Consider the following 27,684-nt stretch of genomic DNA (forward strand, 5'->3'; position numbering starts at 1 on the left):
GGTTTGGTTGCGCCATGGTTGCTCTGTTTCGATTGTCTAAAATAGGGGAGTTTTTCGATTCAATATGTAGGTGGTTGTTCTCGACACTTTGGTGGTGGTGCAGTGGTGTAAGGTGGAGGAGCTGGACTTCCAGTGATGGTCAAGTGGAGGTGACGCACAATAAGGTCAAGTTGCGATTCGTGGAGATGCAATGTGCACGGGTTGCGTCGGTTTTACATGGAGATGGAGGTGACGATGCGAAGGAGTTTGCTGCGAACGTACAAGGATGTAGGCTACGACAGTGCGGTGGTTGAGGCTTACGTTCACATGGTTTGGGCAGCGGCGTTAAGGAAAATACAACCGTGTTGTGTTACGGCTTGACCAATGATTGGGTGTTGCACGGCTGCGCTGAAGGGAAGGTCTCACAGTGAGGAGAAGAAGTGGCCACGGAGGGGAAGAGGTTGGCCAGTGGGGGTGATTCACGGTGGCAGACCAAGGCTAGTGGTTGGATGTGAACATGCTGACGGCAGTGAACGAGAGGGAGTTAAAGTGGTGTGGAGGTGCAAAAAAAAAAAGGCGAGTTGCGGCAGCCCTAATCTAAGAGTTTCTTCATGCAACAGTGAAAAAGAGATGAAGCCCTAGGCGACAGTGTGTGAAAGCGTATAAAGTGGATATATATCTCCTTATGCTTAAAAGAGCCTATCGCTCTGTGAACAGTGACATCAACAGTAATGAACAGTAACTTAATTTACGATTTCTCTCCCGCTCGCGTCGCTCTCTACCTCACAATTCAACACACAAATTACAAACTAGCAGATAACGTCCCTCTCTGCAAATTCATCATAAAATAACCACACAAATAACGTCCCTCTCTGCCTCACAGCAAATTCACAATTTCCCCTTCGTCCCTCTTTGCAAATTCACCACAAAATAACCTCACAAATCACAAAATTACCAAATAAATTTCCAAACAATTCACAATTCACCACAAAATCACAAAATTACCGAACAAATTTCTATTCAAATCACAAAATCAACACACAAATCACAAACCAACAGATCCGTGAAGAGAGAAGGCAGGAGCTGGGGCTTCGGCTGGAGGAAAGGAGGAAGAGGAGGGGTCGTCGGCGAAGGACGAGGCTGCTGGTGGTGGTGCGGTGGCGTAGGAGTGGCCAACGGCGGCACTACGGGGAGAAACCCGTGCGTCGAGACCCATTTCGGGTTGGTCCCGTGCGGCTGAGGGAGGAGCGAAGGGGACTTCGACGGTAGGGTTTCCTCGCCGGCGTGAGGAGAAGCTGGTGACGTAGTCGGTTACGTCGTATGGTGGCGCACGGCGGCTTTGGGCTGCTTGAGGGAGGAGATCGGGTGAGAGAGAGGGAAGATGCGCGGGGATAGGAGGAAATGCCAAGGGACTTCGACGGTGGGTTTTGATCGTCGGCGTGAGGGGAAGCCGGTGATGCGGTCGGTGACATCGCACGGTGGCGCACGGTGGCGCATGGTGGCGCATGGTGGCTTGAGGGAGCAGATCGCGTGAGAGAGGGAGGACGCAGGACGCGGCTGAGCAGAAGGGGAGAGAGAGAGGGAGAAATAGAAAGTGAGGAGAAAAAGAAAGATTTTTGGATTTAAATCCAACCGTTTATCATAATCTCTAAATTTGATCTAATGGTAAAAATTTAAACACTGATTAAATTAATTTAAAATAAATAAATAATATATAAATATTATATCATAAATAAATTATTAAATTTAATTTATAAAATATTAAAATTTCTTAGATTTAAATCTAATTCTTCATTATAAATTTCTAAATTTCATCTAATAATAAAAATTTAAATATTGATTTAAATTAATTAATTAACATATAAATATCATATCATAAATAAATTATCAAATTTAATTTATAAAATATTAAAATTTTTAAGATTTAAATCAACCCTTTATTTTACCACTTCTTATTTTTTTTTCTTCGATTGGATTGTTTCGATTTATGCAGTGAAGTACTATTATCATTACATAAATTTTTCGCATCTCTTTTCACTTGTTAGGTGCAAAAATTGAGTTCATAAAAATTCTCTATAACTTTTTTTTTATTCGCATGTTTTTTCACATATTCTATTATTGTTAATCAACAGTATGATGAACAGTATGAACAATATATTTTTTTTCCTCTTTTTTTTTTTTTTTGTTTGTCCATGTGAATGCCATTATGTAACGTAATACTGCAATCGTGTGTAGGAAATGAGAGAGGAAGAAAGGAAAAGTCGAAAAAAAATATTGATTTTTGAGTTTTAAATGAACAATAAAGAAGCTGTTTTTTTTTTCTTCACATGTTCTTTTCGCATATCCTATTACTGTTTATTATATCATACACTAAAAATCAACTTTAATTTATAAAATACTAATTTTTCATCATTAAATAAATGATGAAATTTTACTGTACATTTTTAAGAGAAAAAAACTATCTAATTAATTTGAATTTTTAATATAATTTAAATTTCATAATAAATGATGAACATATATAAATAATAATTTTATTCTTATACATTAGACTATTTTAATATTTGAAATTACACTTTATTTTTTTCTTCAATTTGACAGATGTGGCCGATCTGTATAGTAAAAATAAAAAAATATGAACTAATTAATTACTGTCGTCTGGCAGATCTGACGCTTCTGTCATTGCCGACCTTACTATACTAGGATGCCAATTAACCTTTTATATATGTGTGCGTATATATATCTCTTTATATTTAAAAGTGTGTATCGTCTGATTAATAGTAAGATAAACAGTAATGAACAATGATAAACAATATTCTTATTTTACGCTTCCCTTCTTCGTTCATCTCTACATCCTCACATCAATTCTCTTTACAAAATCACCACAAAATATTACAAAAATTATTACAAGAGAACTGCTACCTAAAAAGTTGTCCGAAAATATGTCTTGAATGTGTATTTCACTTTTTTTTTCATGTATTTTTTTAATCATCATAAACATTTTTAAAAAAAAATAAAAAATTCACAACATCATTAAAAAACAATTCCTTAATCACTAGGTAAAAAAAAAAGGTGAGAAAGGGAGAAAGAGAAAGCGAGACAAAAATGAAATTTTTTAGGATTTATATCTAACCCTTCATCATAACTCTCTAAATTTGATTAAATGGTAAAAATTTAAATACTGATTTAAATTATTTTAAAATAGATAATTAACATATAAATATCATATAATAAATAAATTATCAAATTTAATTTATAAAATACTAATATTTCATCATTAAATAAATGATGAAATTTTGTTAAATATTTTTAAAAAAGTATAACTATATAAATAATTAGAGTTTTAACATAGTTTAAATATGATAATATTCTTAATTAACTAAAGAGAACTGCTACAACTAACGAAAAAATAGTTCAAAAATATGTCCTGAATGTGTATTTCATTTTTTTTTTCTGTTCTTTTTTTTTCATGTATTTTTTTAATCATTACAAACATTTTTAAAAAAATAAAAAATTTACAACATTATTAAAAAAATACTTCCTCAATCTCTAGATAAAAAAATATTTTGCTTATGATTATGTTTTTTTTTTTTTTTTAAGACAAAACATGTTTATATTTTACAAAATAACTTTTTTTTTCTTGCAACAGGGCAAACGTGCATAGCACGTTGAAGCACTGCTAGTGTATATATATATATATATATATATATATATATATGTGTTGAAAACCCTAAGGAAACACCGAGATGAAAATAGACGAAAACGAAAAGAAAAAAAACGTGCGTGAACGGTGAAGTTAACGTGTGAAAATAAAATATAAATAAATAAATAAATAAAATGAGCTTGATTGGGTCCGGGTGTTACAGGTGACTAGGTTTTGAGGAGAAGAGCTTGGTTCAAAATGATTTACAAAGTCCTTGGTGATCCGTTTTGACCAATATTAGGGTGTGGAAAACCCGTTAGTGGGCTAGATCCGATGAACCTGACTTTTGTCGGATCTTGCGGACGGATAGCCCAATGCCTTTTTATGCACAGGCCAAGTTTCTATAATATAATTTAAATGCATGCCTAATTTGCAAAATATTTTCTCAATAATATTAAAAACTCTAGTACTATTATCAATCTTCATAATTCGAAAATACAATATTAGTCTATAGTTTCCGAGGATACAAAATATACTTTTCCCATCAATTAAAATTCACGTTTGCCTGTAATAAAACATTCACGGTGGGCGGATGTAATCATAAAAAAAGGGAAACGCGTTGCTTTCACTGTATTGAAAAATGTCCTCATCATTAATTAGGATGACATAGAAATTTGCTGCTTCATTAAATATCTAGGTGGCAATCATCACTAGAATAGTTGAGCTTATATTCGATTGAAATGATACTACTATTTATATTCACAACCTGATGTGCATGATTTGATTGACACGTCGAATTTATTTTATAATAAAAAATATTTTATAATCTGACACATCATTTCAAATTATATTTATTTATAAATTTATTTTTATGAAATTCATTTATAGATAAAATATTTCTCTAATAATTTTGAAATTATTACAGTTTCATAAATAATAATTTTTTTTTTTATAAATATTCGACTTTTTCAATGGTATTTTACTTTTAACGGTTAAATAAAAATAAAAATTATGGTTTTCTCTGAGATCTAACGATAATATTTTTTGTCATTTGTCTAATAGTAATAGTTTTTGTCCTTTATCTAATGGTAATATTTGTTTTCCTTTGTCTAGCGGTAACATATCCTTTTCAACTTGCAACGATAATGTTTTTTTTTTTGCCATTTTCCAAACGAAGATATTTTCAAACGGTAAAATTTTTATGTATTAATGAGAGCACATATGATTCCATTCACATCTAGAGCAGCCTAAGTTTCATTTCATCTTAAGAGAAAATTGTCATTTCGGCCTCATTTTCCACTCACTTCATAAATGGATTTTTCTTTCATTCGCAAATTGCTGCTTTATTTAGACTCTGAAGATGAGGTGAAGCTTATTTTTAATGATGATTGAGGATTAACATCTACTCATTGTGGTCCTTGCCAACGTCGTAAGTACATTAAGCACGATCATATTGAAGGGCACGAACGACTATTTCGTGACTATTTTGCAGAAGCACCAACATATCCCTCGAATCTATTTTGAATGAGATTTCGTATGTACCGTCCTCTGTTTCTTCATATTCAGCATGAGGTAGAGAATTTCGAGCTCTACTTCATCCAAAGAAGAGATAATGATGGGAGACTCGGTCGATCTTCCCTGCAAAAGATAACTGATGATTTTATAGATGAATACATATCAAAGTTTTAAATACCATTTCGTACCCTCCAGTACAACCAAAATTTATCATTCCAGAACAGTACCCGGTAAGGTGGATGTGTGTATTTCGTTCAGGGTCAAATACCAGTCATTTCGATCAATACTGGTCGATTTTCATTTTTCACCAGGTATAGGTAAAATCGGTCTGGAATGTTAATTAAAAGTGTACGTCATGGTGATTTTCTAATTAAGAGTGAACTCAAATGGCTTTTTCATAAACAAATTTTTCTGGACATATCTACTTTTTCGATTCTATCTATTTGGGTATGCCAAATCTGTCTGATTATAAGACAATACGCCTGCCAACATGTGATGTATGCTAGGTACTAGACAATAGGCCTACCATGTTTGCTAGGTACTAGACAATGTGATGTGTCCAAATATTTGTGTCAGACCAAAATGTAATGTGTGCCTATTGTCTACAGGGTAGGCCTTTCAATTTGGTGCATCACAAATTGGGTTTGCCAAATATGTCTGATTACGAGGATAATCTTTTTAAAAAAAACAAAAAAATACAATCAACTCAAACTCTAGGCTGATAACATATATAAATATAGAGGGTATGAATAGGGAGAAGGGACGCTGCGTTGGGTATATCATGAGAAAAGTTACATGCCATTCCATTTTTTTCTATCATGTATATATGTTTTTAAGACTTATATTATTGTTATTTTGGAACATATTTTATATATATATATATAATTAATTTATTCATATATAGACTATCCAGAAACGGTACACCGAAACAATACTAGTATCAAAATATTTCATTACATTGCCTCGATCGAAACGGTATTCAAAATTTTGATACATATGGATTGGAGAAAGCACCACAATGGAGAGTTTGAAAAAATTTGTAACCATAATTGTAAATATTTTTTCTAATGAATATTTGAGGTCTCCAAATGTCGATGATATTGCTCGATTGCTCGTTGTTGATGAACAACATGGATTCCTCAGGATGCTAGGAAACATTGATTGTATGCATTAGAAGTATAACAATTGTATGTTCGCATGGAAAGATATGTAATCTAGCCACAGTCGTGAACCAACTAATATATTAGAAGAAGTTGCCTCATATGATCTTTGGATATGACATGCATTTTTTGGATTACCCGATTCTCATAACGATATCAATGCGCTAGAAAGATCTTTTATTTTCATTAAACTTGCCCGAGGGAAAGCTCCTCTAGCGAATCACTCAATTAATGGTAATAAATACACTATGGGTACTACCTTGCCGATGGTATCTAACGAAAGTGGTCGACATTTGTGAAGACAATCACATCTCTATAAGGGAACAAAAAGAAATATTTTGCTGCAACATAGGAAGCAACAAGAAAGGATGTAGAGCTAGGGTCATTCAACAATGCTTTGCAATCATTCGTAGACCTGCTCGAATGTTCAAAATCAGTGATCTAACTAATATAATGAAAGCATGCGTAATTTTACTTAACATGATCATCGAATATGAGAGTTTTGATAATGGGGTTCTCAAGTTCGAGTATGAACAACTTGATGAGGATCTGTTTGAATTGTTGTGCAATCCTACAACTGAACTCATGGAGTTCATTCAATGTCACCATGAGATTCTAGAAAATTCGGCTCATCATCAACTCCAATCAGACATAATTGAGCATCAATGGAGATTATATTCCTAAAATTAGAAAAGCTGCTATCCACTATAATTTATGTTGTTAGTAGTGACTAAAAGATTCCTATTTGTACGATTTATTTTCCCTAAAAATGTTGGCATAACAATATTGGCAAAAATATTTGGTTGTATTTTCACCATTTGTAATATTTGAAATATTTGTTAGATCTATTTATGTAACACCCTGCTCCCCACAGTTAAGAAAGATACCATTTTTTTTTTATAAAATCACGGGATCTAAAGTGTTACTACTAAACTTGACTTAAAAGTATTTTTTTATTATTTTAAAGGAATCTCCAAGTACAAATATTCCTAATAATAAATAGAGTCATTTTGTATTAAAATATTGGAATCATAAATGATAGTGCATGGATGTATTTATTAAAATTTCTAGAAGAGTATGCCATAAAAATCATAACTTAAAATATCTATACATGATCTAGGCCACTGTCACACCTTCCTAGTCTAAATGCTGTTATGCAGCTCTACCTTCATAAATATTCTGACATGGGTTGGTTTAAAAACATAAAAACAAACTAAAATGTGTCGATAACTCAGTAAGAAACCCATTATAACATAAACATACTTAACATAAGGTTTTCCATAACATATTTCATGCTGAGAACTTAAAATCATGACTGTTCATACATATGTTATGACATGTATGACTTATCTGAATTAACTGAGTTGTCTGGCTGATCTGAATTATCTTAGTATTTTGATTGTTCTGACTGGCCAACACGCTTAACTCTGTGTGCAAGGTTGTGCACCAATCACACAACATGTGGCCACAAGGGGAACTGTTGATCTGATCTGATAAAATACTATGGTGGACCACGCTTGAGTCCATGGTTTGCACATCCACCTTGACTACGTTGGCACCATGCATCCGAATGACCATCTGATTAATCTGATATTTATCTTACACTTGATCTTATGAAATTTTACGTGTTTTATGCAACATGAGATGTATAATATATACATAACTATAATATGTAGAATGAGACACGATCAATGACGCACTTGCAAATGTCATAACATACGCGGTGCATAAACATTGGCTTCCAAAGAACTGGCTTTAATAATAATATATATAACTAATTAACGTATGCTAATTCTAATTTATTATCAAGCAACTTAACTCGTAACGTTAATCGGATATTTTCGAGGCGTGATTGATTTGAGAGAAACCAAACTTGAGAGAGAAGGAGAGAGAAAACATGAGGGATGTTGTGAGAGGAATGAGGCAATCGGTTATTGGTGTGGTGAACGTGGGACACGCACGATGCTGGACTCGGTATCTTGGATTCGACCGCTGCACTTACGGAAGTTTATATTTTTTTCAAATAACAGACGAAATGAAAGATATTTATAAAGAGATTTGGGAGAGGGTGACGATGAAGTCGAGTTGGACTTGGTCAGGATTATTCAAGAAGGGATCAGTTTGAATTTAAAAACAAGATCTAGTAGTTAATTTAATATAGGATTGGAATTGATTTCTTTATTAATGAAACTTTTTTTTATCAAAAATATATATATATATATATATATATAGGATTGAAATTGACTGAGACTGCGAAGAGGACTTCAATCAGTGATAATTTTAAGTTGAAATAAATTTCTAGTGATCGATCTTTAAATTCTAAAAGAATTCTAGCTCATTCAATAAATAATAAATGGGATTTAACCTAGTTATTAAGTCTAATTGAAATTCCTAATCAACCTCAATAATTTATCGCTCATGGGTTTATCGAATATAGCCTATTAAATATAATTTGGGCCCAATAAAAATTATCAATATTCCGACCTTAAAATTATTGGGCCGAGTAATTACAATTTGCCATCTTTACATCCATGCACAAGGCTTCCAACTTGAGTCACTCATCTTCTTGCGATATTTTATGGCCCTCCATTTCTCAATCATATTGCATCTTCTCCTCCTCAAGATGGAAAAACTCTTTCTCTTGAGCGTGTGACTCTGCAGGAAGAGTATAGTTCATCCTGAAGATTTCGACAGTGTCCTCAACTGGTCTGATTGGGGCCTTCCGTTTTGCTTTCTCTTCTTTCCTTCCTATTGGGCTCTCCAACTCAATAACACCATTGTCAACAACATGCTCCACCTCAACATTATTTACTGAATCTATAAACACGTTACCATAGGTACGAGTTTGGGTGGGCGACATCACTGATCTTCGCTTTGGACCTTCCTTTGAGAAATGCAGAATCCATTTTGGTTAGTCCTTAAACAGGTGCCAACAATACTAGAATGGAAATGAGTTTTTCTCTAGTAGTGATTGGCACATAATCTTCGTTTTGTCAAAATTGCAAAATAGAACCAAATCGAAAAAAATTAGCAAAATTGGGCCAAACATTAAATAAAACAGTAAGTATAAGAGATTGAAACCAGTGGATGGATATACCTTGTCTTACTCGGTCATACCACTTTGATTAAACTCTTCCACTTGGGCTAGCTTAGCACAAAATTTTTTGGTCACTTTTTGAAATATAAAATGACCCAATGGTCTGGTCTGTTGTGCTTTGTTTACATTGATTGAAATATAAAATGATTTTCTTCCAAAGTTGGGCTTGTTTTTTATCAGTTCCTTGGATGACATCTACACCAGTATTCAACCATGCTAAGGCAAGTAGTTTGCCTTCTTCTTGAGTGAAGTTCGCACCCCTTGTTGAGTTTTTGCTAGGTAGAATCTCTAATTGGGGTTAGGGTAGAGAGTTATCTACAATCACTTGAAAATGTTGAGTTTGACTCAAGTAAGTGGGGTCAGTGTTAGGGTCGTCATTAAGGAGATTCTTGAAGAACATGTATCCATGGTCTTGTGAATCCATCACGTTATACTGATTGTAGACAATGAATGGTGGATTGCAACATGTTAGAAGCTCAAATGCAATGGGGACAAGATATTGCAAACTGGCTTAAGAAATTAAAGGTGACATATAGGAAGTGGCAATTTCCTCAATGGCTGTAACAATCAATTGTCAGTATAAAGATGGTCATCCAGGTTACCTTGTCATTGAGTACTCCCCCAAGTTTTCCTTTATCCCCACACAAATCTCCCATCATCACAACCGAACGCAATACAGTTTAACTACCAACAAACAATCCAACCAACAATGCGGGAATTGAACAACATGCTAAATGGAACTAAACAACATGCTGAATGGAACAAACAACAATGAAATGGTCAAACAATAACATCATGAAAGGGGTGCAACACATTGCTTTTAATAGATGGGTTTTGTCAAAAAGTAAAAGAGGTAAAAAAAAACTTGGACAACGAATTAATAATTCCACTCATTCAACCAATGGAGTGGGTAACTAAAGAAAAACCACAAAAAGAGAGTACAAAATAATCTCCCAATAAACACATGAAAACAAGCTAGAAATAATCAAAATTATAACACAAATTATAGTTGATATGCAAGCAAGTTGTGGTTCAGTCATTTTCAAATAGACAAATTCATATTTTGTTTGATACATGAAGTCTACAACTAAATCTATGTAATATCCTTGAAAGAAGATGCAGTCTAACTAAGACACAATCCAATACAAAAGCAATTCAGAATAATGTCACAAAACAGGAGGCACACCATTGAGCATCAATTTTTCTTCCCCACCTCATCAACTAAGAGCATTCACATCTGGCTCTTCAACCAAATTTTATGTAAAAAAAATACACATAATCTGAAAATAATGCACAAATTTGTTGCCAAAACCAGTGACATCCGGCTAGCACATAAACCAACAAGGGCCAAGCCCCTTTGTAGCACAACCAACCAAACACTGGCAAAAAATCACAAAACCAAACTCCAAAACAGGTTAAAAGGCACAAGCCAAAGCAAAAAACATGTGCCACATGAACCAACAAGGGCCAAGCCTTCATGCACACCCAACCAATTAAGCCAAGAAGGCACACAATAGCACAAAACCAAATAACATAACCAAAGCTTATATCTATAGATACTCAAAACGGTACAATTACAAGCATAGTAAAGGGCACAAGATAAGATGGTTGCAAATCCTGGTTGCCTTTGTGAAAATTTTCACAATAAAGATGGTCATTCGGGTAGCCTTTTCATATCGATCATTGAGAATTCACTATAATTGCTGATATTATGCTCAAGTACACCAAACAATCCTATCATGATCGTAGCCCCTGAACTTACATATACAGCCCCAACGACAATCACAAAATTTGAAAATTACACAAAACCCTAATCGGAGCCATAATAATGGTAGATCATAGCCCCAATGTTATAGAAAAGCCTTTGTCGAAATTTAAAGCTATAGTAACATGTAAATTAAAGACCTAAATGTAAATACCAGGGAATAATCGAATCATCTACCTAAATGAAAGCATGTAAATCCCCAATGCTGTAGAAATGAGAAGTTCCAAATTCATAGCTATAGTAATATGTAAATTAGAGACCCAAATGTAAATCACAAGGAATAATCGAATCAGAGACCGAATTGAAAACATATACATCCCCAATGTTGCTAATTTTGACAAGCTTCAAATTCACAGCTATCCTAACATGTAAATTAGAGACCCAAATGTAAGAAAATTTAAATCACAGCTTGGAAATCACATTTATGGTAACAAAATTTTAGACCCAAATGTAAAACCCTAAAAAAATCAAATTAGAGACTCTTCCGAGTAACATATAAATCAGAGCCCCAATATTGCAGAACTGACAAGTTCAGTAAGACACAAAGAGAGAAGTTGTGTGGGAGTGATGAACTAAAATGAGGATTGGGGATGTATTGGGAGCCACTATATGGGGAGGCGGATGAAGCATGCATTTGGGATTTTTCCCAAATGTAAACCCTAAAATTTAGAGAAAATTGTGGTTTGGAAAGCCGTATGTGGATGCTCTAAACAGATAGGAGGGAAGTGAGTAACAATAAAGTAAAGATTTTGAGCCATATTCGTCCTTCTAGGCTCACCATTATTTATTTCATTTCATTCTACTTATTTATGGGTTCTAATTATGGGTAGTAATTTGAATTTGTGGGTCGTGTCAAGTCATGGATATTCAACTATATGGTTCAATTCGAACTTGACCCATTAAGTTAAACGTGTCAGATCTTCAAACCTTAACATGACCCATTTAAATAATGGGTCGTGTCGTGTCACCCATTTTGACCCTTTTAATAATTAATTAGAAATTAATTAACATGACGTGACTCATTTCAATCCATTTTATTTAAATGGATTGAATTAATCCGCATAACCCATTTTATCTAATTAACATAATCTCACATAAAAATTAAAATATGTATTAATTAGTAGCCATAATATCTAAAAAGAACAATTAGACTACCCACTAACAAAAAAATATCAATATTTTTCAGATTTTAACTTATAATAAAATCAATATTACAAACTCGATATTAACAAATATAAGTATATGTTAAGAATTATAATCCTAACAATAAAAACATAAACATATTGAAAAATACCAATATTACAATCTAATAATAATAAAATTGTGATTGTGCGTAAAATTCTAAACGGGTCATAAAGGGTTTATTTCGTGTTAAATGGGTTGACTCGTTAATGACCCATTTATAAATCGTGTCTTAATGGGTCACCCATTTTTATCTGAATCCGTTAACATCAAAACCCAAATCTGCTAATTTCGCATCGTGTTTGTGTTGATTTTAGGGGTCATGTCACATATTACCACTCCTAGTTCTAACTCCAAAGAACATGAGCTATGTTGATTTATGTACATGTCTACTTGACCAAACGATCAGGTACCGCGCCATGTATCATCCCCTCTTTCTACATAGGATAGATAAAAGAAAAAAAAATAAAAGATATAGTCATCGTGCATAAGACCTTGGCCCTTGTACTTGATTAATGCCTGGTTTGTATAGCAACATTTTTCTCATTCATCTCATCTTAACTCAATATCTAAACATAATCAATACAAATAGTTTTCAATTTTAAATTTTTAACTTCATCTAATTATTATAATTTTCTCAAACTTCCAAACAAAACACAAAATATAATTCAATTTTTTTTTAAATATCAAAACAAAAATTATAGTAAAAAAACTATATTCTAATAATATTTTAACTTTATAATAGTTTTATTCAATTCTCTCATTTTCCAAAATCATGTAAAATATATTAATTCAAATCATTTCACTACTATTCACAAACAATTTTATTACTATTTACAGATCATCTCATCTCATCTCACTATCAAAATCAGGCCTATTGGTGTATCGGCTAGCCCATGGTGCGGTCAGTCATCAATAGTGTGTTATTAAAAGGTTAATTTTTTTTGTATAGATCTCACATTTATTCATTTTTTTTTTAAAAATGTGAGATGAATTAGTTTTTTTCATATGAATATCATATTTTACTCAATTTAAACTAAAAATATCATTTCTCTTTTTAATATAAATATATTTTCATAGTTTATATATGCATTAATAGTGATTCCTAAAAAAAAAGATTAAATGTTATATCATATTATAATACTATAATTTTTTTTTATCTTTTTTTATATTTAAGATATTTTCATTATCTATATTATGTATAAGATTTATTTTATTAATTTTTTTTTTATAATTTTCAATATATCGCATTAATACATTAAATTATCAGTACAAATAGCATCTTTTCTTTAATTTTTTTTTTTAATTTTTTTACTTATTTTATCAATTTTCTTATAATCTTCAGTATATATAGCTGACAATGCACATAATTATAAAATTATAAGTACACCATTTTCCTTTGATTATATTGTTTACTAGGGGTGATAAACGGTCCGGTTGGATTGAACGGACCGACCATTTCGGTCCGGACCGGACCGAGACTTCGACCGGTCCGGTCTGGTCCACATTTTAGACGATTGAAACTTTTCGGTGTGGCGCCATCGACCCCCACGTGTTATTTTAGTGGAGTTCGTGACATCGGGATGATGACCACACGGATCACGCACCCCAACGATCTGCGCTCAGAGTGTGTACAACATGCAATAAGTGTACAAAATAATAAAAATGTATTTCTTTATTAAGTACCAGAATTTTTTCAAAAACAGAAAAGTAACTTTACTAGAATTAAACAATCATCCGACAGATAAAGTAAATACAGAAAATAACATAGGGGAAATAAATCTCATAACGCTGAACAATAACCCAGCAAGTCAAACCTCTGGCGGAGTTGATCCCTCAATCTCATACTCGGGCTCTGCGTCAGATTCTACGAAACCATAAAATAGAACTGTAGGGTAAAACACTACCACGAGATTATGACATCTCAGTACATAATTAACCGAAATAACATCCAAGAGATATATAAAAGTAACACGCGTCCCATACGGACATAATCCACTTAAAATAATACCAAATATATTTATTCCCAAAATACCATTTTTAACCACTTACACCAAAAATCACATTTTGGTCCAATCATAATTATTAATCAATAAGCATGCACCATGGTCTCCCCTAGGGACCGTCCGCATGACCTGGCTCTCATCATCACATCACGGGTAACGTCCGTGCATGAGACTTCGTAACGAGTGATGCTCAGTTCCGCGCTTAGCGCATACGTGGCCGAGCATCCTCTAACCTCGCCAGCCAAAGGTCACGGAATCAGTACGGGAGCGTTACCATCTCGTCCGTTCCCGTCGTCATCCTGCGACAACTCAGGGGACGTCACGTCAGTCTGTTATGCTCCTGAGTGACTAGAGGAGCTCCACCGAGATAATACCCCATCTCGGTTTGGGGTCATGATACACACGCACCCACATTTACAGTTACCATTACAAACAGACTACGTAACATCACAGCACATTTTTAATAAAACCATAAATATGCATTTCAATAATTTTAACGAGAATATAAAATTAAATAATTCATTTACATAAAAATATTCCTTTATTTACAATTTCACAATTTTGTAATACAAATAAAATCTCATCCTCCAAACCGGCCCAAGGCCCAATTCCAACAACCACAATTCATAACCCAATGCTTCAACGGCCCGAGGCCCAATTCCAATAGACCAATACAAACCACAGTACAACAGAAACCACAGTTTACAAAATGTAATTACAACAATTATAGAAAAACTGGAAAATTACATACACACGACGAAATGGGAATAAATCTGAAAGATCGCTTGAACAGTCGTTGCTCAAGGTGGCGGCACACAGCAAAACAGTGCCTCAAAACTTGGGTTTTGATTCACGGCAATCAACCAACAAAAATTCACAATTTCAGAACCAAAATAGTACTCGGCAAAGCTACACAAGCTTATGGTTTCACTACCAAAAATACAAAACCAACAACAAGAATAGACGATGCCTCAAATCACAAAAGGAAAAGATAAACTCGGTCCCGATTTGTAGTAGAACCCGTGCCCATTGATAGACTAAAAATGGCTGTTTAGAGGAGCTGCGTGTCGCACGGTTTGAAGAGGAGAAACACGGCATCACAAGCCGTGGAAGTGCAGGCTGCGAGAGCTTGACAACAGATGCAAGAAGACTTTGCCGAAGGACACAGAGGCATCTGATGAAGCTCGAGGTGGACAAAGGTGGCTGCGTGGAAGGGCAGCTGGACATCAAGGCTTCGAAAAGCACTAGCCGAAAGACACCGAGACGAGGAGGAAAGGTGGAGGTGGCTCACAGCTGGGACGCATGACCATGCGTGTTCAGCAGCAGCTGCGTGGAGGATGGAGCTCGGTGGAAGAAGAAGAAATGAAGAAGAAAGAAGAAGAATGGGGATGCTGGTACACGGCGCTGCAGAGAAAGAGATGGAACCTGGTTCCATCCAAACGACGCCGTTCCACTAGTAAAAAGGGGTGGGCTGCTTCTCATACGGGCTGGGCCCTGCTTCGCTTGGGCTGGTCTTCAGGCGCAGGACTGGGCTCTACACGGGCCGCATGGGCTGGGCTCCTAGTGATTTTACGGGCTGGGTTGCACGCACAGATTGGGCTAGGTTTGAAAACTAAACATACACACACACACACAACCCAACTAAAAACATAAAAACATAAGCCCAAATAAATATAAACACTACAAAAAATTTAAAATAACACTTTAAAAAAATAAAATTAACAAAAATAAAGTAACATGGAATTAAAAAACAAATAATTTAATAATAATAAGGAAATAGAAACCCAACATAATAACATACCAAAATAAATTATAAAAGCAAGAAATAAATAAAATAACACATGCAAAAATTAGAGATCTCACATTCGGTCCAGTCCACGGTCCAGGATTTTTTAGGATCGGACCGGACATACTGAAAAATAAAATATATATATAATAATTGTATAATTAACAATATAAATTTTTAAATATATTATTAATACTTGTTAATATTCTATAAATTAACAATATTTTATATATATCTTCATCTAACCTATCACTATTAAGAATATAAAATTGTAAATATGTTTTTAAAACTTGTTAATATTCTATGAATTAACTAATATATAATATCAATTAGTTAATTATATAACAATTATATAAATTAATAATATAATTTTCCTCTAATTTATTATCATTGACCATATAAAATATTTTTTTATTGAGTTTGCTACATAATCTACATTAATAAGTCACTTAATTTAATTTAATATTTTAAATAAATTTTTTTATTAATTATTTAAAAAAAATAGACTAGACCGATAGCTATCGGTCCGATCTGGTCCCTTTAGGTGTTCGGTCCGGTCCGGTCCGGTCAGGAAAAATGATGGACCGAAAACATTCGGTATTCGGTCCATCGCCAGACCGGACCGGACCATTTGCAGCCCTACTGTTTACTTGAATACTTTTTTAAAATTCTAAAAGTACCATAATCTTTGTTTTATACAAACTGTATTAAATAATATCAATTTTAAAATAGTACTATAATCTTATTAAATAGTATCATGCATGATTATCATTAAGATGAACATATACATATATATATATAAGAAAAATATACGTACATATATATAATTTCAGAAAATGATCATGACATGACCGAGTACTCGATCCCATCTACGTTCTAAGGATTATATATCCCAGAAAAACAGATCGGATCAGAACGATCAGGAATATAGGCTTCCCAGAATTCGCCTAAGGCAGGTCGATTGCCCTCCATATTTTCATTGTTCTACGGTGGATCAACTTATTGGGAGGATCTACCTTATGATCCCATGTATGTGCAGATCAGTTCAAACTTCAAATACAAAGGATTATGACATAAATTAATTAATTAAGGTATCATAGAATAACTCATGTAAATTAGGAAAGCTGGCTGAAGCCCGACAGTATATTCTTATATATACACGACATAACATACTAACCAAAAACTAAGTACAGCAATATACAGTAAGCCAGTATCATACAACACACCCTAGCATATGCATGCACGTACGCATGCATGCATCTCTTATTAAAGACGTGCTTTAGCCTGTAATTAAGCAAACCTCCTACGAAGTTACAAAGGAGCATTTCACACAAACCTACGCACTTTCTCTTTGATCTTTTCCATCACACCCTTCTTCTCTGCATGCTGATGATACTGCGCCTGTTCCCCAGTACCGTAACCGCCAGCCGTCGTAGTAGGAGTCTTTGTAGTCGCAGATGATGTATCATTTCGATGGTCCTTGTTTCCAACTCCAGGTATGTTCTCCGTTACCTTCTCCTTCAGCCCCCTGTTCCTTCTCCCGCCTTGCCCATCGTACTCAGTCTGTATTAAAGTAAATTAATTCACAGAAAAACATAGATATATGGTAAAACAAAAGGTGAAAACAATATATAAGGTTTTCGAAGATATGAAAGAAAAGTATGTTTATCATGTAGTACTGCGAGGATTACTTACGGAAACGTCATGACGCTGCTGCTGCTGTTGCCCACCTTGGAGAGTAGTGCCGCTTTGGCGGATTGGGTTGCCATACTCGTCCGTAGGAATCACGTTGCCGTATTCGTCTTTGCGGATGATGTTGCCGTATGCATCTGTAGTCGCAGATGATCTACCATTTCGATTGTCATTGTTTCCAACTCCAGGTACGTTCTCCGTTGTCTTCTCCGTCAGCCCCTTGTTCCTTCTCCCGCCTTGCCCATCGTACTCGGTCTGTATTACATTAAATTAATTCACAGAAAAACATAGATATATTGTAAAACAAAAGGCGAAAACAATTGTAAGGTTTTAGAAGATAGGAAAGAAAAATACGTTTATCATGTAGTGCTGAGAGGAGTACTTACGGAAAGGTCATGACGCTGCTGCTGCCCACCTTGGAGAGTAGTGCCGCCGGGGCGGATTGGGTTGCCATACTCGTCCGTAGGAATCACGTTGCCGTATTCGTCTTTGCGGATGATGTTGCCGTATGTATCTATGCTATGGGCTGCTGCTCCGTATTTGTTTTGGAAATGTGCCATTTTCAAGGTTAACAAGCGGAAACAAAGTCACAAGCAAAGGCTGAGAATTTTAACGAAATAGTGTATAAAGGTAAGCTTGCTAGCTAGCTGCGAATGTTCTTTGCATTGATATCGGTAGAACTGATTATGTATATGAACATGCTTGACGACAGAATTGTGGACGTGCCATGCACGTTGTTACTCATGGCCACGTGGATCGAAGTGATAGAAGCTGAAAAATATCGCGAACACGTCGGTTTGAGATGAAGTTTCCTCGCCGACAATGAGTACCTTTGGCCATGTGTAAATAACGTGGCACATTTAGCAATTTGTAACGCGGCACGTGTAACAATTCTGTCGCCATGCATGTTCCTATACATAATCAGGTCTACCGATATATACAAGTTAGATTTCCTCTTGAATGTCGGCCGGTTGCCGACACTTCTGGGATGCTGCTTCTTGAATGTTCCAATAGTCATTAAATTTCGGATTATTAAAAAATTATTTTATCAAACTAATGGTTTACAAAAAATGTTTCATCTACGTTTTCTTTATCTTGAAAAAATAGGAGCACCTTGCATTCTTTTATCAATAATATCTTTCGGCTAACCTAGGCTTAGATTTAGGGCATTTCATGAGCTTGCTCGAAATGCTTGAAGAGTTGATAATTTTATAATGTGGTGGAATTATATTTTAGATTTTCATTCTCAAACCTTGATAAATGTGTGTAATCGTTTTTATCTCAATGAAGATGTTGGTTGTTAATAAAAAAATAAAAAATAAAATCTTTCGGCTAACCTAGGCTTAGATTTTGTTTCTCAAACTTTTCAAAAAATCTCATCTCAACGTACAAATATGTACTATTTAAACACAAACAGTTTTTTCAATTTCAAGTTTTTTAATTTTGAAATTTCTCATCTAATTATTACCTAATTATTACAACTTTTCCAAACTTTTAAATAAAATCCAAAATTCAACTTTCTCAAATCTTAAATAAAAAAAAAAAGAATTTTTAAAAAATATAATCTAACTCTCTTTTAAATTTATAATTATTTTATTCAATTTTTTTTCCTCTAATTTCTCAAAACCTCATAAAAATCTTAACTCAAATAACTTCACTATTATTCACAAATAACTCACTACTATTCCTAAATTTCTCATATCATCTGTGTAATCAAATGAGGCCTTAATATTTCTCAAGAACTATTAATTTTTAGAACTCATTCTATGTATTTATAATTCTTTCGCTTTAAGCAATTAATTTTTTTGAGAAAATAAAAATTCTTTTTTTTATTATGAAATAAAATCACACTCGGTGGGTCCATTAGATATGAGAATATTCATTTATTTTATCTTTATATTTAATAAACATGTAGATGATTACGTATATTTTATATTAAATTTATTATTGTGAACAAAATATTATCATTGTGATGCCCTAAGATTCTACTTGACATGATTACATACAATACAAAATTACATACTCTCGTTCATGACAATTAAATATGCAATGCACCTAGTATACATCTAAACATTATGCAATATTCGTAGCGGATAATATTTTTTTTCTTTGAGCAATACATAAAGTATCAGAATGCTATATCCCAAAACATTAAAGCATATTTCATAAACTGAACATAATAGACGTTTAGGTTACATCATAAGTCTAAAAATTCTGCAACCATAAGAATACTGGCGACAGAGTTCCCCATGTACATGTAAAACTAAGATAACTACTAGGCTAATCCATCGAGTAGCTCACACAACTCGGTCAAGGACAGCATAATACTATTGATTAAACGGAGCATCGAAGCGATGAGTTCTACATCGTGCCATCGTTGTGCATGTCTAGTCAATCGCCCTCATTTGATCATCTACCACATCTCTTGGTCCTATAGGAGAATATGGTAGTTGGAACTACAATGGTGAAATTTGAGTACAAATCTCAACAAGTTGATAAAGAACTTAACTGACAGTTTAGAGATGCATCCATGACAGTAAAAGTACGAATGCATAACATGATCATAAATAAGCTTGACATGTAATGATAAATAACATGACATGTGCTGACATGAATTGAACTGAAATTAAATCAACTTGGACATGGGATTAACTGAACATGAACTTGAGACTGAACATGAACTTGAACTGAAACTTGAGACTGAACATGAACTTGAACTGAAACTATACACGAACTTGAACTGAATGTGAAATAAACATGATGTGAAACTAAGCTTGAAATTGAACATGAAACTTGACATGAATTGAACATGAACTTAACGTGAAATTGAACATGAACTTGAACGTGAAATTAAATTATGAACTGAACTATATTTTTGTCTCATGGAGTTACCACGATATCCTTGTTTCATGGGATTACCATGATGATGTTGTCTTGTCTTATGGGATTTCCATTATAGTGTAGACTTGTCTCATGGGGTTGCCATGATGTTTCAAAATAATAATCACTTAAACAATAATTTGACTGTACATGCACGTAACCTGACTAGAGTTGGAAAACACTGTTTTGGAGACATACTTCGAACTCGAGACATAATGTGACGTAAAATGGAATGACAGATGACATGACATAACGTAACGTGAATTTTACGTGGGATGAATCATGGCACAACATAAAACAGACAAACACTTTGTAACATGACATAACATGAAACATACAAAAGTTTCATAGTATAACATAACATGACCAACATTTCATGACATAATGTGAAATAGATAAATCTTTCGTGACAGAATATAATGTGTAATAGATAAATATTATATGATAGAATATAATGTGTAATAGACATACATGTAGTAACCTGGAATACTATGACATATATAATAACGTAACAAGATAGGTAACTGTTCACTTTCCAACACACATACACAATAATATGACAGTAATTTAGAAGCTAACTTACAATGATCGTTACGTGATGGATAAAAATGTGCGAAATACAAGAAACTGTAAGTTGAGATTTCAAAACGTCATAAACTCATCACTAACAGTCTAGAAAGTTAAAAATTTTATCTTAGAGAAAAATGACCATTTCACCCCTCCAATTGTGAGAAAATGACCATTTTATCCCAAACTTAAGGATTTCACCTCCTAACTCCAAAACTTACCAAAATTAAAACACATCACAACTAGGTGAGTCATGACAAGACCGAAACATACTTAGGCCAAATCCCTTGATTTTTGTTGCAATTCCATCAAACCTTATTTCTCATGTTTATGTTTAAAAATATAAAAGCGATTGGAGCATGCTTTCTTAATTAATCCTAGTTAGTGTAAGATGATGATTATATTTTTGGAAAATTTTTAGGGATTTTTTTTTTTAACTTAAGAATCACACTTTGGGTTTAGCTAGAATTATTGGAAGATTTCTAGAATTTTATATTTAGAATAACTACCAAGAAGCCAATAGTGGAATGACACTTGGTATTATTAGTGGGCTAAGCATAAAGGGCTAAGTATGGTTGGATTTAGGGGTAAGTCCAAGAGTGTTTAATTAAGGGTCTCAATCACTAAGGATGTGATAGGCTAGGAATAGGTGCCATAAGTCTAGGCCCATTTGGATTTATAAGAATTTAGGCCCCTCTTGAAGAACCTTAGAAATTAGGTCCAAATGGTAAGTTTGAAACTTTTGGGCCTAACTTGGTGAGAGTGAAGGCCTTTGACCCAGCCATAGAAAGACACGTTATTTGAACCCAAACTTAGTAGGCCTTTGAGGCCTTATATGAGCTCTCAAATTTGGACATATGATCCATTCAATAACCCACACCAAACTTTGGTTTCCCACATACACCATACTTTGGTTTCCCTCAAGCCCAAGATGTGCAAAATGCCCCTAGGGTTCCCACCTAACCATGGTTAAGCTTCTAACTTGAATTAGGACGAACTAATCATTTCAAACATGATTAGTAACCTCTAAATCATGTTTTTAGCTTAATTTTTCTTTAATTTGTTTCCCACATTTTTTTTAATTTGAAACTTTTTGTTTCTATTAATGATTTTCATTTATCTTAGACTAATTTAGAAGTTTAAACTTGACTCAATACATTTCAATAGAAGCAAAGCCATATAAATGCCCAAATCATCACCAATCGGCACCTAGGTGTACCTTCATATGCATTGCACCAAATCAGCCTCTAACCCACGCCTTCTCCACCATTTGCTCAAGGAAAATTTAAATATTCACACCTCATGTCATCCCTTAAGATTTAGTTTTAGCAATGGATGAAATGACATCAAGAAACCAAGCTTAAAACCTAACCAATTCCTCAAGAAACTTAGTTGAAACCAAACCGAGTGACCTTGGGATTTTCTTGAATTTTCTACTCTTTGTTGGACCACTTCACACGCCACCACCCCCTTCCCTCCAATCCCTTAGAAGTCCCTCATATAATCATAAGATTTTGACCAACTTTCCCCCAAACAATTGCCAAGACTGATTGGCAATGGCACATTGAACCACTCGGCAACCACTTCACTTCATTCCCTTCCATGAGCGGCACACACATCAACACTTGGCAGACAATCCCTCCACCTTCCACCACCTGAGGCCATCAAGAAGTGAACATCATACCTACACAGCATAGCCATGGACAAAGGACAAGAAGATGAGGCAAGCAAGGGATGAAAGCTAGATAGTTTTTGAAGACCCTACCTGACAACAATGTAGCTTGACCTCACTTGTATTCTTGCATTTTTGTTTTTAAATTTATGCATTATGGCAGCTCCTACACCCACATAACACAAGGTAGCACCTGAAATACAGAAATGATGAAGTGTTTGAGCACTATTCACCTGCATAGGTGATGACACAAACTGAAACTTGCATCACCACACTTCACTGCCCACATCAACCAATCTCAAGCCCCTTTTTCATCCAAAGTAAATGTCCCTGTGACGCCCCCAATCCCCACTTGGGATGGAACGGAGACTTAGAGCGTCGGGACATGCAACACAAGGTTACATACTCCCGTTCATGACAATTAATATGCAATGCATCCTAGTATACAACTAGTAGTATGCAATAATCGCAGCGAAAATAAAAAGTTAAGGTGAAAGTTATGCCAGAATAACTAAAACATCTCAACTTCATTAGATAATCATCATGTTCAAAATACTAAAGTGGCATAGACTTATATACAAAGTCATATCATTCTTTTCATGTGATAAAAAACATAAAGGACTTGGGTTATGAACATCAAAATTAAGTCTAACTTCCTCTCCAGATCCGGATCCTCCACAATCATGCGAATACAGTGCTCCATTAATCTCGTCTTGGTCGATCCCTGACGCAACTTCTATAATTCTGAGTGGATTGATAGTGGTCCCATAAAAGGGTGAGATTTACTCGAAATTTTAGTAAGTTAAACAACTAGTTGACACAAAGATCAATCAATCATGAAAAATGATAAATATGCAATGCATGAGATGCAGAAAATTAGTATGCATGTCACCCATTCAGATTCCTCAACATCTCTAAAAAATATGGAGACATGGGTTTTTACTCAGTAAATAATTTCGTCATCATTTTGAAAATACATAACTTTTTCATAAAAATTTCATCATAAACTTTCATCATCATAGACTTACATCATTATCTTAATTAATAACATAACATGTGGTAATGTCACAGTTCCCCATATGCACTGTGAGTACCTACTGATGACCATAGTATAACTTACGTTGAAACTACGTTGTTTATAGACTCGTTTTCAATGCATTGGTTAATAACATAACATCATAAAAATTATAACGTATACACCCACTAGTATTAGGTGTCATAATATGTTGACTTCGCTCCGACGTTCTTTAAAAAGAACTCATTCGAAGCCTCTTGACTGTTCTTCGTCAATCCGAGATTATCACTCCATTATTAAACACTCGAGAGTGGACAGAAGACTTCCACCTGGATAATTCCCCATCTTGGCCTTTGGGGTCGTGACAAAATGATTTTTATACTATACTTTAAAAAAATATATTTTTCATGACATATGCAAATGTAGTAAATTTCTTGCAAAAAAATGACTTTTATAAATGTAATATGCAAAAATGGTGAAAATGTCATATATTATGTAAGTTTGCACTCAATATGTCATATAACATGATAAATTATGCCCAAATGATAATTGAAAAATAAATGAAACATTTATCAATAATTCATAAGAAATTTATCAAGGTGTAAGTTAAAGGCCAACTTACACTTTGATAAATTTATCGAGGTATAATAAATTGCATGGTTTAAAGAAATTATAAACTATATATTTAATATATGGACTATACTGTATAAGATGTGTGAGCACTTATGTAGAAGTAAGAAGAGAGAAAAAAACTATGAACATAAATAGACCCAAAACAACTATGGTTTAAACACATATGTTCACCAATTTAAAGCTATTCTTTTATAAACTTCATATTATTCTGTAAACTTGGTTATATTTTTCTATAATTCATTGTCTCTACTTTCTAGATTAATTTGTTGATTTAAAATATATAACGCATTGTAAAAATGAAAACCGTTTATACCCAAATATCTATTTAAGAAAGAAGCTTACCTATTACATATAATTACTTCACAAAAATTTACTTAGTTTAATAGTTAATTAGTTTTTACCTTCACGTTAATTTATGCAGGACTATCTACCATATGTTCAAAATATTGCAGCACAAGTTTCAAAAAAGGAATTGATCATCCATCTTGGTGCATAAATAAATCAACTTTGATAGCAGTGTCAAAAGAAATTCAACGTCATGTCCATCAATCCCGTCATTGAAACAACGACATAAACCCTTAAAATCTATTCTCATCAAAATTCTCAGCATTGTAGTTATATAACTAGATAAAACACTAACATGCTGTGTACTGTTGGTTGACAGAAATGTTAAAATTCATATAGTTCCCTTATTCACCAAATTTGTATGGATCTGTCACTTCTCTTAATTTTGTATTAGGTTTACTTGAACTTGACCTATTTCAACTTAATTTCAATTCTCATTTTGTTGTTCATTGTGGAGTGACAAATAGCCAGGTAAGATCTAATTTCCTATCATATATATAAGTTTGTCCAATACAGACACTTATTACATATCTTAATTATATTTATTAAGCTGTTTTTTATTTTTTTATTTATTTTTACAATAAACTTTAATTTTTAAAAATAATTCTCATATTTTTACAATTGAGCACACGTGCAATGCAAGTTGTGCCCTTACTAGTATATATGAAGAATAATTCTTCTCATCAATCATTATTCACTACTTCACATTCCACACTTATGAAAAAAATTATTAAATATAGAGTATAATAATAAATAGTAACTGATGTATAAAAAAACTCATATGAAACATGCTCATAAATATTTAGATGTTCAAGCTTTAGAATTTGTAAGCACATATATATAAGTGTGTCCTGACTCCGAATACGGAATACGTAAGCCTCATTCTCAATTAGAATAAACCCGCTACCAAACAAATCCCAGTGTTCCCCAAAAACCCCATTGAAAAATCGAGAGACAAGAAGTGCAAGGACACTGCCTCGGCAACCATTAGCGCTACCTTCTCACGTTCTCATCGCGTATTGATATACCAACTTTCATATATCAGATTTAACAACAATGAAATCCTCCATAGCTTGGTTACCCAAAGGGGCGGCAAAGCCTGTGCCCTCGGTGGCCGACCCTCATTCCAAAGAAGAAATCGCAGAGATGATCAAGTCCAGCGCTTTTGGTCGAAGGTCAGTTCTTTTAATGGCGTTGAAATAGATATTGTTGCAGGTAAAAAAGAGTACCTTTATAGTAATTAGATTGTTTACATAGGATAAAAAATCCCTCCTAGGGTAGCTGTAAATATGAAAACAGAAATTGTTAAGAACCTGATTGTGAAGCTACTGTAATGGTAAAAGGGTGTAAATGGAGCTTATAACTCTAGTAATGCTTCTATGGAATGGTTGTTGTAATGAGTAATGCGATGGAATGAAATGCAATGTACTGATGCAATGAAGAGGACGCACACCAGATGTTTGAATAAATGGCTAATGGAAATGTATTGATACGGGAGTAACTTCGAGGGCTCCCAACCTCCTTACAGAATCCACTTTCTTACAATATTCTCTGATGCCATTTCCACTCCCTTTCCTGCCTTAAGACGTTGCTAACAGAATTCCAAATAAAACTAAACTGACCTCCAGCATGTAGAAAGTAAATGACAGACACTTACAAAGAAACAGCTAATTGATAGACGAATGCACCGTTTGGAATAATTCCAACCGCTGCGTTTACAGACCCTCTAAAAACACCTAAAAATGGTGCGTAACACCTCAGCTAACAAAAGACACCCAGCAATACGGTGCGTCTTGTTCTTCAAGTCCCAGACCTCACGACGTCGTTCCAGCCTCATTGAACTGCTTCATGTCTCCCATGTTCACTTTGACAGATCCTGCAACACTTAAACTTTAGTAACTCAGCTCCCGTCTTCCTCTCGCCATCTTGCCATCGACGGAGCTCTAACAATCTCCTATTCTTCAGAAAGCCTTGCCCACAAGGTGTGGGTAAAGGCCTCTAAGCTTCCACAAAATTTCCCAGGTGCTTTCTTCCGTAGGTAACACATTCCATTTAACTAGCACCTCTGTAACCGAACGGTCCCCATGTCTCCTCATCCTCCTTTCTAAAATTTCCTCAGGTTCTGGTTGTATCTCTCTAGAAGATTCAGTGGGCGGAAGGGTCTGAAGTATGGGAACTTGAGATCCCAATTTCTTCTTCAAACAAGAAATGTGAAATGTGGGGTGGATCTTGGAATATTCGGGGAGTTTCATTCTGTATGCCACGGATCCGACCCTATCTTCAACCTGGAAAGGCCCGTAGTACCTCGGAGAGAGCTTCAGATTCCTCCTCAAAGCTAGGGTTTTTTGACGATATGGCTAAAGCTTAAGGTAAACCCAATCCCTTTTTGTGAATTCTCTTTCAGTTCATTGCTTGTCAGAGTACTGTTTCATTCTTCGTTGTGCCTCTGTTAAGTTCTACTTCAGTACATTAATAACTTGACCTCTGTTGTTGAGGAACTGATTTGCTGCTTCATTTGTGACCATGCCTGGTATGTAGGATAGAAGAGTGGGTGGGGGGTTGCAGTAGACAGCCTGGTAAGGAGTCATTTTTGTGGCTGTATGATAGGTGGTATTATACCACCACTCAGCCATTGGGAGCCAGTGAACCCATACCTTAGGTTTGGAACTGGCATAGCAACATAAGTAGGCTTCCACGCATTTATTCATTGCTTCAGTTTGGCCATCCGATTGCGGGTGGTAAGCTGAACT

The 27,684-nt window shown here is 34.4% G+C and overlaps 2 protein-coding genes across 2 annotated transcripts in view; both read right to left on the minus strand.

The window, feature by feature from the left end:
* The window catches only part of LOC108981712 (epsin-like), a 123,176-nt gene that overhangs the window by 58,963 nt on the left and 36,529 nt on the right, over positions 1-27,684 (minus strand). The window lies entirely within an intron of this gene.
* On the minus strand, positions 17,229-18,487 carry LOC118349309 (dehydrin DHN1-like). Its single transcript, XM_035693577.1, has 3 exons — positions 18,209-18,487; positions 17,826-18,077; positions 17,229-17,693 (listed from the first exon to the last, which is right to left on the minus strand). The coding sequence occupies exons 1-3, from the start codon at positions 18,380-18,382 to the stop codon at positions 17,457-17,459; spliced, it is 663 nt and encodes a 220-aa protein (XP_035549470.1). The 5' UTR covers positions 18,383-18,487; the 3' UTR covers positions 17,229-17,456.

This window comes from Juglans regia, chromosome 8 (genome assembly GCF_001411555.2).
Source record: "Juglans regia cultivar Chandler chromosome 8, Walnut 2.0, whole genome shotgun sequence".
Taxonomy (NCBI): domain Eukaryota; kingdom Viridiplantae; phylum Streptophyta; class Magnoliopsida; order Fagales; family Juglandaceae; genus Juglans; species Juglans regia.